The 14,657-nt window shown below is 29.2% G+C and overlaps 1 protein-coding gene across 1 annotated transcript in view; it reads right to left on the reverse strand.

Moving 5' to 3' along the window:
- Nucleotides 1-5,491: 5,491 nt before the first annotated feature.
- The window catches only part of LOC129960663 (ankyrin repeat and LEM domain-containing protein 2-like), a 32,429-nt gene continuing 23,263 nt past the window's right edge, over nucleotides 5,492-14,657 (reverse strand). Inside the window, exons 8-11 of the mRNA XM_056074217.1 lie at nucleotides 13,849-14,120; nucleotides 13,654-13,747; nucleotides 12,248-12,364; nucleotides 5,492-5,816 (exon numbers count right to left, since the gene is read on the reverse strand). Coding sequence (XP_055930192.1) covers nucleotides 5,705-5,816; nucleotides 12,248-12,364; nucleotides 13,654-13,747; nucleotides 13,849-14,120 — 595 coding nt within the window. The 3' untranslated portion in view covers nucleotides 5,492-5,704. The remainder of the gene's footprint in view (nucleotides 5,817-12,247; nucleotides 12,365-13,653; nucleotides 13,748-13,848; nucleotides 14,121-14,657) is intronic.

Below are 14,657 nucleotides of genomic sequence, written 5' to 3' on the forward strand. Positions count from 1 at the left end.
GTCTCTAATAAGTACTTAGATATAAATTTATATTTTTAAAAAAGCATTCAGCAAATTCAGTGAAGTCATAATTATAATTACACTTGGGCTTGTCTGTAATTTTAAATTGCACTGCATTTTATGTTTAAAAAGAAAATATTTAAAATTTTCAATAAGACATTTTAAGTTTTTACACTGATTCATTAATTGCTGCAATTAAATAGAGCCACTAGAGATTTTTTTAAAAATCAAAGCATCATTAAAATTTAAAATCTTATAATGAAAATATTCAGTGCGAGTCATTTAAAAGTAGTATTTTCTGCAGTATATAGATGAAATATGGAGCAGTACCATGTGTTAATATTCATTAGAGGCACACTATAATTCCATAAATTCCTTATAAAGTTTAAGTACAGAAATTGGCGAAACATTCTCTTGTCCATAAAGTAAAGAACAATAAGATTTGTTTATTTAATAAGCCTGCTTTATTTTTATAAGGCACAGAGTAAAAAATATGGTGCATGCACCGTAGTACCTAATAAAAAATAAGGTGTATGCTCCCTGTAACAAATGAGAGAAAAAAATCCGCGCGCGAGCAAAAAGAAAAAGTAATTGCAGACGGTTTGTATAAATGTTAATATACTGTATGTTTGCCATGGGCTGCATTACATTACAGTCGGCATGGGCATGCTGAGCATCAAATTATTCAGGCGATTTCAGCGAAGACCAGAGAGCATCGATTAACGAGTAGAATGTTCTCTAATGAATGTAAATGATAGTTTCCAGTTAGAACGATATTATCCCGATGCATATTTTTATTGTAAAATTATTAAAAATAAAACTTCTGCGTTTAATTACATTCTATTCACTTACTTGTTCGAGGAGCAAAGTTGTTGTTTTTTAAAAAAATTTTTTATGTGGTGCTTTAGATGTTGATAGTGCAATACTTCTAATTCAATTGACAAGATAACTATATTAGTTAATCTTAAATAATTTTTGATCAACTTCTATTTTGAAAAGCCTCTCTCACAGCTGGCACTACTTATGACAATTGAAAGATTCGGAGCTTTTTTATAATATTGGATTTTATAATATCTTCCAGTTTGGATTTCACAATACATTGTAATAATGCAAGTTGATCCACAATAATTATTTAATTTTCATTACCTGTGGCAGCCATGAAAGCTTGTTATCGAACTCGTTCTATCTTGACGTCCTGTTCGTCAATTTCGACGGATGCGTATTCTAGATTACATTCGGTATCTTCAGAATTTAGTAGTACATCTGGTAATAGACACACGAACCTTTCCTCAAAATTTTGTAGCGGCTGAAATCTCCCACGAATTCAATTATTCTAACAAAACAAAACAAAAAAACTTTCCTTCTGAACTCATTTTTATGGGTCAAGTTAGCATCGTTACATCCGTGGTCAAAAATGTGCCTTCTCAATTTGCACATTTGAGGTTCCACGAAAATGCCAAGGTCTTCAAATATGTTTTTTTGCATAACTTGTGATAGCATTTTTAAAAAACAGAGGAATTGACAAACGGTGCTATCTGCAAAGCATTTACTTTGCTTGTAAATATTTTTCCTATCGTTCACTTCATGTCGCTTAGATTGTCTGAAGTTCAAGAAACAAAGACAGGAAAATGACTGCATCATAACTAGCAAAATTAATGCGTTTAATCTTGTGTTTTAGCTTTCGTTTGTCCCTGCCATTTTTTTCAGGGTGATAAAATATATTTATTATGACATTGTGTCATTTACGGCATCGCCTCTTGTGCTCCACAGCACATCTTAAATCTTTTTAAAACTTTTTATTTTTTTTGGCTATAGCTGCGATCAGAACTTCCCAACGATGCATGGACTTGAAAAAAAAAACTGAACAACAGCTTTCTAATGTGATTTCTTTGGCTGTGTAGTGCACTTGATTCGTGATTTGAAACTCAAAGTTTCAGTTTCCAGCAAGTACTAAATCCAGCTGATGAGCAAAACTTTGATCTATTCAGTATATTTCCGTCCTCAAACAAAAGACATCAAAAGCAAAATAGTGATGCTCTGGAATGAAAATAAGCCATCCAGATTTGCAAAGCTTTTCCGCAGTTAGTCATTTTACCCTACATTGTTACCCAGTTACTCTGCCTTGTCTCTTTTGCTGTTAAAAAGCACGATTCTGAATGTACTACTGTTGACGCTTCGGTAAAGTTAGAATTATAAAGATTAACTTCATATAAGTACTATTATTATATGCTAAACTATTTTCTTTGTCTTGTTGAATGAAACAACAATTGCATGTTTCCATCTATACACTCAGACCATTTTCCGATAGTCTCTTAGTTTCGTAATTCGGCAGCAGTTGATATTAATACTATCTCTGCCTTTAAATTACAACATAAATAATATTTATTTTGAAATTCTGCCATCCCCTCTAAGCTACGTCAATGCCTCAAGGGTTCATGTTTGCTCAAGTGCATAGTTTCAGTATGATTCTGAAATGTCGTTAATTTATGAACTTGTTTAAAAATTGATTTCTTTATTAATGAATCTAAAATTTTGGCCATTTGTAGGATATGATGCTAATCAACCTGGAATATCTGAATCTGATAAAAGGATGGCCATAAAAACAATGTTCCAAAATTTTAAAATAGAAAATGATTTTTTTTTCTGAAATAAATACAAACGGCGTGATAACTGTAAAGAAAATGAGTTGAATTCTTATAAAATCCACTACCAAAGACGACTCGTGAATTAGGGCTGGAGTAACCGTTGAAATTATTTTTAAAACTTCTTTCCTCGTTTTTAATCACATTCTTTTTTTTTTTTTACATGAAGAGATCGATAAACAATGAAAAAATAATAATAAAAAGACAGAAAATGAATCAAGAAATAGGAGCTGCTCGGAAACCAGCTATCAGAAAGCATTAATATTCACTCACTATACAATATTTCTTAGATTTAGCTTTGACTGTGGCTGGGCTGCTCTGCTCACAGATCACATTCGTCGCACTGCTAACTATGCTATGCTAAGTTTTCTCCCTTACACATAAGGCTCGCGTTTGTCCTCTTCATCTGATTTTTTCCGCTTTTTACCTTGGTTTTCTTCTCCGATTTGATGTATATCCGTTTTCTTTTGTTAGTTGTCACTCATAGAAAAAAAGATACACCGATGATTTTTTTTAAATGCAGTTAAAAATTTTGATTATTTCGAAACAAGGGCGTTTTCAAAGAATTTTCTTTTAAAATTATATATATATTGCAGCATAGATCACTTTTGAACCGACAAAACGTTGCTAAGTTCATTTTTACATTTTTTTTTTTTTTTAGATACGATATTCAGAAAAAATGCCTATATCTCAAGCTTAACCTTTTTGGAGAATAATTATATCCCAAATAGACAACTTATTATCAAATAGACAAGTTTTTTTGGGAAGGTTGAGAGGAAAAATTCGGATTTTTTCCCCCCAACTCGATATTTTCCGAATAATTGATTTTGCACTGTTATTAGATTTACAAGGGTCTTGCATTTGAACTTAAGGAAATGAAAATTAAGAACCGCTCAAATTGCATAATATAATTTTTAGGAGGTTTTTTTTTTTTTTTTTTCATGTTTTCAAATTGTAACGAACAAATTCAGAGAAACTATAAATCGTAATTTTCTTTGCTCATTTGTTCCAACAGTAAATGGAATATTATTATTTTATTCTTTTATTTTCTATACTTTTATTCCCAAAATGAATTAAATTATTATTACTTAAATATGTGTGAAAGAACAGCTTATTGGATACAAAAAAAAAAAAAAAAGAGAGAGATAATTGTAACACAGCTTTATTTTAAAACAGTTAATACATATAATACATGTATACAACAATACATATATTTTATACTACTATACTCAAGAAATAGAATTGGATGCAATGCAATATCTTACAAGAAAGGAATTAATATTTTTAAATGAGCAAACAGTCTGCTTAAAAAGGAACAAATCAGAAAAATACTACAACACTAGTGAAAAAGGATAGAGGAATAACAACTCTATATAACAAAACAAATTAAAATAAGAAAATATACAAATAACATCACCGAAAATATATCGACATACCGTAAAATGGTAATTTCCCCAAAAATAGTAAATATGCAAATAGTATCAGTAAAAATATATATGTATCACGCAAAAGCTTAAAAATTATCGGTTAAGAATATAACCGAAAATTCTTTTGCAGCAGTTTTAAAATCATAATACCGTACAGGAAAGCGGTATTTTTTTTAAATATGAAGAGTTTATCCTAAAGTAGTAATAAATTTTAAAAATGCATAGCATTCGGTAAGAGTTATTACAGGAATAGCAACTGAATATCACTAAATAAATTTTTAAAAAAATCGGCCTGGGTCATGCAAATATTTCTAAAATACCATCTGCATACTTATATACCTTTTTAATGCAATTTTAAAATACTCTAAAATGCAAGGCATATTTATATAAATGCAATAAACGACTAACAATATTAAATATAGACTAGAAATCTCAATCTGTAATAAAAAATATATAGATTACAAAACAATTTCTTATTTAATATCGCATAAAAGATTTTCATAAAATTTTTGACTTCGAATCTTATTAAAAGAAGGTTCTCATTTAAAAGGCGGCGAATTTTCATAGGAATAGATAATTATATGCTGAAAATGTACTAGAGAAAAAGCATTTAACATTTTTATTAAAGAAAAAATATATAAATTTTTTGTAGCTGAGTACTTAAGAAAGAAAATACACTCAAGAAGAAAGCATCAAATAATAAAATAATAATCAGATAACATCAAATAATGAAATACATATCAATCTTTTGAAAGGTCTTGAATTATTAAATTTCTAGCCATATATTATAATGAGATCTGTTTATCTATAGACCGTATTATTCCATCATATATTTTGAAGAACTTTCAAATGAAATAATATAACTATTTCAGATCAGAAATTTAGATGGAAACAAATTTTTCAGCATTTTGGGCATTACTTTAAATCAATTTGAGATGGCTTTAATAATCACTAATAAACATAACTAAATATCAAGAAAATTCAATATAAAAGTTTCAGACTAACAAAAGAATTATGGGTTATAATAAAGAAACGAACAGCTCATAGATTGTGCAGCCTCTTTCATATCAAATAATAATTGTAATAATAAACAACAACTTTATAATTTCAGTTTCACAGATTAAAATATCACCGAACATGTGGTTCAATAGTTAATAGTGGTTCAATAGTCAACAACTATTTAAATTAATTAATATGTTCATATGAAACAATATTTAATATTTTTTTTAGTAATATATCCATCATGACTAGGAATATATATTTAAAAATCGTTTCTCTCATGCTTGCATATGTATAAGGTATGCAAACGTTTACTAAATCTTTGCACATATAAAATTAAAAGAAAAAAAATAGTTTAATAGGAACATTTTAAATTATTCAACGTTGTAAAAATAACGAAACATTCAATTACAGCACCAGCTTTTCATCGTATAAAAAGTATACAAAAATTCTTACTAATCCCTCATTTTAAAACTTTGCTTGCATATGTACAACGTATGCAAACAGTATAAAGAAAAAATTGTGCAATGTCACATACATTGTAAAGAAAATAATATGGCTTTATGTTAAAACATTCAAAAAAAATATTCATCACATTGAATCAATCTTCAAATGTTTAATCCCTGAAAGAAATCTTTACACTTTCTTGCGTTTACTTAATGGTGAGGAACGCCTTGCACATAAAACTTTTGGTACAGGAATCGGCTTCAAGGCATTGAATTCACCAAAATTAGGAACATTTGACATTCTGTAAGAAAAAAAAAAAAAAAAAAATTCTGCAATTCAAAATATTACGAAAAGCAAAACTGAAAATATGATAAAAAGTTTTAAACACACTTTCTTAGAAGAATTTTAACGAGTAAAAATGATTTTTAAAGATTCAAATTGTACATAAATAGTAACTACATCACCAGATATCGTGAGACAAATATCTTTCTGCCAAGAAGTTCAGATATTGATAAATTTGGTGTTATCTATTTAAATAAAATTGTAAATGTTCGTTTGTTAAAAATCTTAAGTTTCCGGAATTTCTGCACCGATTGTTTTAAAATTTTGACACAAAGTTGTATTCGAATACGCGCGTGTTTTTATATACTTATTATATAGATACAATGCTTGTGACAGGCAAAAAAAAAAAAAAAAAGAAATGTTTTAAAAAGCAGTGCTTCTGTTGGGCATAAAAGCAACATACACTGTATCAAATATTTTATGATTCCATTTTAATGTTTTTCTGATGAAATTTCAATGTTTCCGATTACATTGTTAAGTTACATTTCAATAGATTTCGATTTATTTTCGTTTTGATTTAATTATTTTGTGTGACAGTGCTTTGAATGTTTATCATAGAGCTATGTTGTTTGTCATAGTGCTCATTTCGAGTTTATTTTTAACTGTTTTTCGTATTTTGTAATGCATCTGGCTGTGGAATTGAGCTGTGTTGATTGGCCTACGTTTGAATTGAAATATTTCGTTAGTATATATATAATTTTAATTCGTGTTTTTTCCGCTTTTTTTTAAATGTTTTTCAATTTTATGTTACAACCTGGCATATTCAAAGAAACTATGATACGCAAATTGTATACCGTGCTACCAAATCAAGACGAAATAAAAGACAATTTGGAATGCCATCACCGAATCGATCTGCTAATGCTTTGTTAAATAAAGAATTGCGGAGGGAATAAAATTACAACAAGGGTAAAATTCTGCCATATGTACAATCAAATATTCTTAAACTAACACTTGAGCAAAAAGATATTTGCGATCAAACAATTCAATCTTCCAGTAACGGGGTTGAAGAGAGATGCGTCAGAAAAAACTGATAAAACGTTCTTAATTACATTGATTCTGACAGCATTTATATCCCAAATTGACATAACCATAGTCATCTGGAATAGCTACCAGTGAAGGAACTGCTCATTCCTCTTTGAAATTACCAATGAACAAGCAATTTATTGAAACTCCCAAGTGCTACGTTTCCAAAGCATCTAGCATGTGAAAAGAATTGTAAAAATGCAAACGTATTGTTTGGAATGAATACACAATGATGCAGAAAAAATGTCTTGAGGCTTTTGAATCGATCATTACTGGATTTGTATGAAAACCTCAGAACTTTTGGGAATTCATCAACATTGATTGCAGGCGATTTCTGGTAAACATTACCAGTAATTCCTCGTTCGACACCAGCGGACGAAATAAATACTTACCTGAAATATTATTTGTGACGACACGTAAAGACGTTGAAATTAACTACAATTACGCATATCCTATTTCAAAACCACTGATCAGTGAGATGTTCTCACATCAGTTGCTGGAAATCAAGAACGGAAAGATGACGATTGATCTAACCTTGGAACGAATTTCATTGTCTCATAATTTCTGTAATTTAATGACGTCAAAAGAAGAATTGGTTAAAAAAATATTTATCAATATTCTGACTTATAAGAATCAGTATTGGCTGAGTGAACAAGCTATTTGCGCGGCCAAGCACAAAGACGTCTACGAACTTAACAATATTATTCAGTCTAACATTCAAGTGAGGCATTTACATACAAGTCCATCGACACTGTTGTGGAAGATGATGAAGTGATTAATCATCCAACAAAATTTTTGAATTCACTCGATCTGTCAGAGATGCTGCCGCACGTATTGCGATTGAAAATCCGCGTGATAATTATCATGTTACGAAATATCAACCAGCCAAAGCTTTGCAATATCACGCAGCTTGCCGAAAAAAGAGTAATGAGCAACGTCATAGGAGCGACAATCTTGATAGAACTTTTGATGTCTTCACCAGAATTTGCGGTTTAGATCTAGACACGGATTGCTTCTCACGTGCACACTTTAATACTGCATGCTTTTGAGTCGACAAACCAGATAACCCCTACTACTGCAAAAGCAATGAAGCAACAAAAACTGTATACCCACACTCACTGTGAAACCAAACATATTAGAAACATACGCTTTTTTTCCTACTTAACCAGACTGAGTCACAGCCACACAAGGCAGTGTGCATGAAGTAGTCAATAAAATTAGAATTTTATTTAAAAAAATTACTAGGTGAAAATATTTTAGTAGTGATTCAGTGGATTTTTCAAATTGATTCTGCTTTCTGGGCTTAAATTCAAATTGTGACTTTCTGGTTCTGATTATATGATTTTCCGAGAAAGCCAAAGGTAGTGTTGAGCAGAATATATCAGAAAAAATAAATAAATAAAGTGATTGTATATATTTCCAGTCATAATATCAGCCAGAGCATGAAAAAACCGAAGTCCTGATCAATAGCATACAAATGAGATATTTGCAGTTGACAAATGTCATGAATGAAACTAGGGAGAGCACCAGAGTTAGGGCCTAATTTTATATTACAGCGGCTGATCAGTCTATTGTTCGTTAAAAAGTTCCGGTTAATCCAGAAATATTCTGTCACTCTACTGTCCAGATATTTAGACTTAAAGTATGGGCCAATAAATCCTGGAACGGATACCTTACTGTCAAGGTCAGATTAAGTTCTGTTGGATCTCATAATCAATGCAAGTTTTAGGGTCTATTTTCACAACCTCAAATTTTTAAAATTTAATTTAATATGCATAAAATCAGGTTTCAAAAACAAAATATTATTGCTAACTAAAATGACAAAACATTTAAGTACGGGCAGAGGCGGATTTTCGAATAGGAGCTAGCTGCCTAGGGCCGCTTATACTAAGAAGGGGACGAAAACAGGTTGATTAGTCTAGTTTACACATAAATTTTATATATATCAAGCACCTGTTTAAATAATATTGAGCAAGAATGTGGATGCCTCGCAGACATAAATAAGATATTCATTTTCACAAAGTTAAAAAAAAATTAAGCCACTAATCCTTTACATATTAAGTAAAAACTGATGTAATTTGTTACAATAAAATGACATATTGAAACAGGGTCTCTTAATATGAACTGTCTAGGGATGCAAAATGCCTAAATCCGCCATTGAGTAAGGAACACCTTCGAGAAAATTGGTTGCTAAATCTCGGGGGGGAAAAAACACATGAAGGTTATTTTCAACAAAATAACGAAAAGATTACAAGATTTTTTTAACGCAATCTAAATAGCTAAACACAATAATTTGGACACAATCTAAGTACCCAGTCAGTCAACTAAAAAAAAAAAAAAAAAAATCACACTAATCTAGAAATAAATTATGGAAAAACAGAATAAAAAATTACTAATAATAATGCTATGATATTTAAACAATAACTGATTATAATTTGAATAAGTTATCTTGTTAGTTGTTTAGGTTTTTTTGCGCAAAAGCTATATCTGGCCATGCTGCGCCAAAGTTATCTTGTAAATCGCATGCAAGCATTAAATTAACCTCAAAATGGAGGAGGAAAAACATTAAGCTTTTGTTTATTTGATAATCCGGTTCTAATTACTGCTGTACTTCTTACTAATAATATGGAATCACTTTGATTTCTGATCTAAGATAAATTAATTTAGAAGCTCTGGTGTATTCCATTCTAAAAATTTAGAAAAAAACAAATTTAAAGAGTTGATATCTTCGGTTTGTAATAAATTAGAACTGTAAGAATTATATATTAATTTGAGTCAATAAATATATTGCTGAAACAATTAAGAAATTTAAATTTTTATATAGCAATATCCCTCTCCTATTACTCATTTAGCAAAATATTCTTCAGACAACATTTTAAACGCATAATTTTCACTTCTTCGAATAAAATTGATTGAGTCTTGGCACTCTGAATATCTGTTTTATTCCAACCAGCAGTTGTCACCCATTCATTAGTGCATCTTTCTACAAAGTAGCCACTGAAACTGTCTAAAGTCGTCTACAACAGTGATATTCAAAGCTTCACAACTCAATCAGTTTTAGTCGCAGAGGTAAGGAATTTTAAAAAATCCAGAATGACAAGAATATTTTACTAAATATGGTTAATAGAAATGGGAGCTGTACAAAAAAAGAGTAAGATTTCATAATTTTTTCAGCCTGCTAGCTGACTTGAACAACGTAAAATATGATTCATTGTCATTCAAAGTATTTTTTTCTCAAATGGAAGTATATGCCTATCTCCAACGATTAAAAAATTAACTAATGAGCCACGATAGGAGTGAACACCTTCATTTTAAAATAGAGCAATAGAATTTCTAGAAAAAAAGCAACTAGATTGTATAATAAATATAAAAATATTAAGCATACATTTGAAGCAAGCATACAATTTGAATACAAAATGACATTGAAAATCTTTTGAAAGAAAAAATATATATGTAAAACAAAGACAAAAACATTTTTTAAACAAAAGTAAATAACAAGATCGCGTGAAATTTTAAAATATATAAAGGTATAGCATAAATACGAAAACTAAATTATGTTACGGAAACAATGTTGCAAAATAAAAATATTAAATCACAATATTAGCAATTAAATAGGCATTTCTTTTCCTATTAAACTGGAGCCTTTCAAAAACCTACATTTTTTTTCAATAAAAAGTAGCGAATATAAAATACAGTTGCAAAGAAAGTAAAAAAATTGCAGCAAATATAAATCCTAAAATGAATAGTATCACAGAGTACAAAATGGAACCACGGAATCAAATTGACTTCGCTCATAAGCCATTGAATGAAAACGTAAAGTCATTTTCATTCTTTCATATAAGCAGTGATTGGAAAGGTGGAGTCCAACTAATTATGTCGTACGTTCTGTATTGCAAACATTGAATTAATTTGACTCATCAAGTTTTGAAACTTACTATCTAAAATGAGAACATGGGTACTATATAGTCAATACTCGGTCCTTTAATAGGTAGATAGCATAGCTAGCAAAAGGGGAATTTCCTTTCTTTAGCAGTAGCAAGATAACAGTTTCAGTGGAGAGAGGAGACAATTTGACACAAGTTTCAGTTTCAAAACCAAAGAATTCCCGAAAATGCCATGTCTAAATAACTATGTCATTTTCATTTGTATTTAAAAAGACTCTACCACCTTCAATGCTTTATAAAGGTAGCAGTGAAATACATTTTATATATATACTAGCCACGGCTGAGTTATCCAGCAACTGCATATGGACCTTGCAATTATAAGGGGTCAGAGGCATCAAGATTTATTTTGTGATATATTCAAGATAATCTAATTTTGTGCTTTCATTTGATTTACGAAGGCCATGTACTCGAATATCTTCAAATTAAAATCAAGCATTATTACATGTTTTCTTGATTTTTTCGTTTAATGTATTCAAATTTGATAGCAAGATTGCCTCCAAACAATCTATAGTCTTTGGTAGGTTTGATGACACAACTTTATCAACAAATCCTAGCAAACTTTGTATTATATATTTAGATGTGAAAAAAGAAAATCGACATCTTATTAAAGATTACTTTTATACATAATTTATTTATACTCAAAGAGTAAAAACTAGCTTTCTTGAAGGTAACAGCCAATTAAATGTGTTTTTTTAATTCAATTTATCCTATTATTTGTTTCTTGAAAACTGCTCACATAGATATTAAATTCAAATCAATAAAAAACATCTCATTTTATAAGGAGAAAAATGGCATTACCGAAATTTACATTTCCCAAGTACCCTTTTAGAGCTTAATCCGTCCCAATTTCAAATTTTATATGACATAAAATATAAACGTAATTTTTTTTACACAATGAAGCATTGAGTTATATACACCAATCTTAATGAAAAATAATTAAAGAATATATTATTACAAAGCCAATCAATATTATTGAAAAGATTGAGCGAGATTAATAATCCAAGAATGTAACAGAGATAACTGATCAAGTGATTAGCCAAGCGGTCAAAACTGTTTATCGAACTGTTTTACTCCAAAGAATTGATCAACCAATAGAAATAAGAAAATCAAAATTTAAACTATCCTCAACATTATACAACAAAAGAACAAACAAAAATTATCATGCTTGCAAAATTTTGCTAGAAAATAATCAGACAAATAAGAGTATAACTTCTCATTTGTACAAAAAAAAAAAAAAAAAAAAGTTATGAAAATTGATGCCCAGCTTTTCTGCAGTTATCAGTACAACAGGAATTGCACTTGGAGAAATTTTTTTTAGAATTTTTAGAATAAACAGACATTTAATAAATTTTTACACACTGAAAACTTAATAAATAGAATAGCAAACAAATAATAATAATAATAATAAATTTCGCGGACATACTTTTCTTGTAAGCAAGCTGTTATTTCCATCTTCCATTTATGTATATTAGGATACAGATTATTGTCAACGGCCTTCAAGGAAATATATATTTCCTCGTCAAGATCTGACAAAAAAGACCTGAAACATAACAGCATAAATACGATAATTTTAGTAACATCTACTTTTAATGTTAAGTTGTTACAAGACATCTGTGAATAAAAAAATATAATTAAAGAGTAAAATTCAAATTATTGAAATTTTATAAAAATTATGTATTAAAATACCAATTATCAAATTAAATCAATGAAAAATTAACAAAATAAAGGACTTTATTTTCAATGATAATATAAGTCAATATTCTGTACTAAACAAATTTCAAAAACCACATTAATTTTGTGCATACCTTTTGAACTTTGAGGAAAATGATATAATTATTTATAATTATTTGAAAAAAATTTAACAGTAAAAACACTATCATCAAAGGGAAAAAAATTCTGAAATTTCCATAAAAATCCAACAACAAACTTTACAATTAAGTTTTTGGATAAGAGAATTAGTTAAATGAAATGATCAAATCTAAAAACCGGTATGACACAAAAATTCGAAATATGACAGAAATGAATTTGTCAGCATTGTTAAAATCTTAAACCAGCAAATCGTGTAAAAATAAAAACGTCACAATAATCTTATTGTGATGGTTCCTGTACTTAGCTGTTCACAGCTCATGACTTGTATCACTAGTAGTTGAATTCAACTGTTCTTCCAAATGTTCTTTGTTTAAACTTTTAGCAATGTAGTAATTCCAATATATTATTGTTTTTTATTACCAAGTTTAATCTTCCAATTTAATTAATTGTTGTTAACAACAACTACATGGTTATTTTTTCTAACTAATTAAATAATAAGAGTCAAAGCTGAAGAGAAGACTTAAAATTGTGCAGAATATTTTCGCTTTCATTGCATGTAAAGACAGCAAATTGTTGCTACTAAATTAGCAAATCCTTTATTATTTTGAGCTTCAGTACTTTAATTCATATTGCAACTTTTTCCTTGAAAATTAAAGTTCTTCCCGTCGTACAAAAGGTTATATATTAAAGACAAATTATGCCTTATGTGTAAAATGTTTTTTATATTCAACTAAATAAATTTTTTTACACAGGTTGAAATAGATATATTATTATCACCTAGTTTTATCAGCTGGTAAAATATATTAAATTGAATTACTTTTGAATATTGTCAGAGTAGTAATAATATAAAGAGATATGAAAGTTTAAATTCCTTACATTTTAAAAGGAAACAATTATAAAGTTTTGAATAAAGTATTAAGATCAAACGACAAATAAATCTATCTACACATGCTGTTCTCAAAATTACTTATCCATTAATATTCTAACATTTTTAATCTAGTACTTAAAATTAATAAATACCCATTAATAAACGTTTCATTTTCACCAAGTATTTCATACTGCATAGATCTTCGGTGTAATCCAGAACACGGTTCCACATCAACTTCAACCATATCTTCAGTTACATGAGAAAAAAGAAAACTTGATTAATCTTCTTAACAAAAATCATAATATACAATATTATGTACAAGCCAAAATAAAATGCATTCTTTTTACCTTCGAAAAATTTCTTATGATAGCAATAATGGGTATTTGCTTTGTGCCTGAGCGGATTGTCTTGAGGCGGGTACAGACCAGCTAACATTATTGATGTAATGTAGGGTTCAGTACTAACTGATGGTAATGGATGATAACGAGTGCACTTGTTCCATCTTTGGTCAAAAAATTTTTCCAAAACTTGGAGTCCTTCCTCAGTAGCTAAGTCTGTATAAACTTCGAGAATTGGAAAAAATTCACTCCAATTTATTTTCAGCTCTTCAGCTAAGCTTCTAAGACAAACAAAAAAATCCAGTTATTAAGAAAAGAAATATTCAATAAAAATTATAACATAAAATACGGCATTCGAAGCAATCAATTATAAAAATGGAAAAGAAAACAGGTGAAATGTTTTATATTAACATTAGAAGCAAAAGCCTACTAAGTAAATTTTGCTTATGTTTTAATTACAAGCATCTGATACTATCTGTAGCTTTATTAAAATAAATCAATAAATAATTTGCTTAAAAGCTAAATAGTACAACGAGAATAAGTAAATAAATATATACTAGTACATTAACGGAACAGATAAAAATCATTTCGTGCTGTCACTTGACATGAACCTCAAATGGACAGCTTATGCAAAACAGATTTAATGGTTAAAGTAAGTATGCTTAAAAGGTTTATCATTTAATGAAGCTGGCTAATGAAATCATAGGAAATAGCAAAATAGGTGCTATGAAATATGCAGAATTGATAACATTATGTGTGTCATACGTCTCCAATCCTCGATAGAAGTACTCCCACTCATCAGGATCGATAGGACTGTG

This window comes from Argiope bruennichi, chromosome X2, assembly GCF_947563725.1.
Source record: "Argiope bruennichi chromosome X2, qqArgBrue1.1, whole genome shotgun sequence".
NCBI lineage: Eukaryota > Metazoa > Arthropoda > Arachnida > Araneae > Araneidae > Argiope > Argiope bruennichi.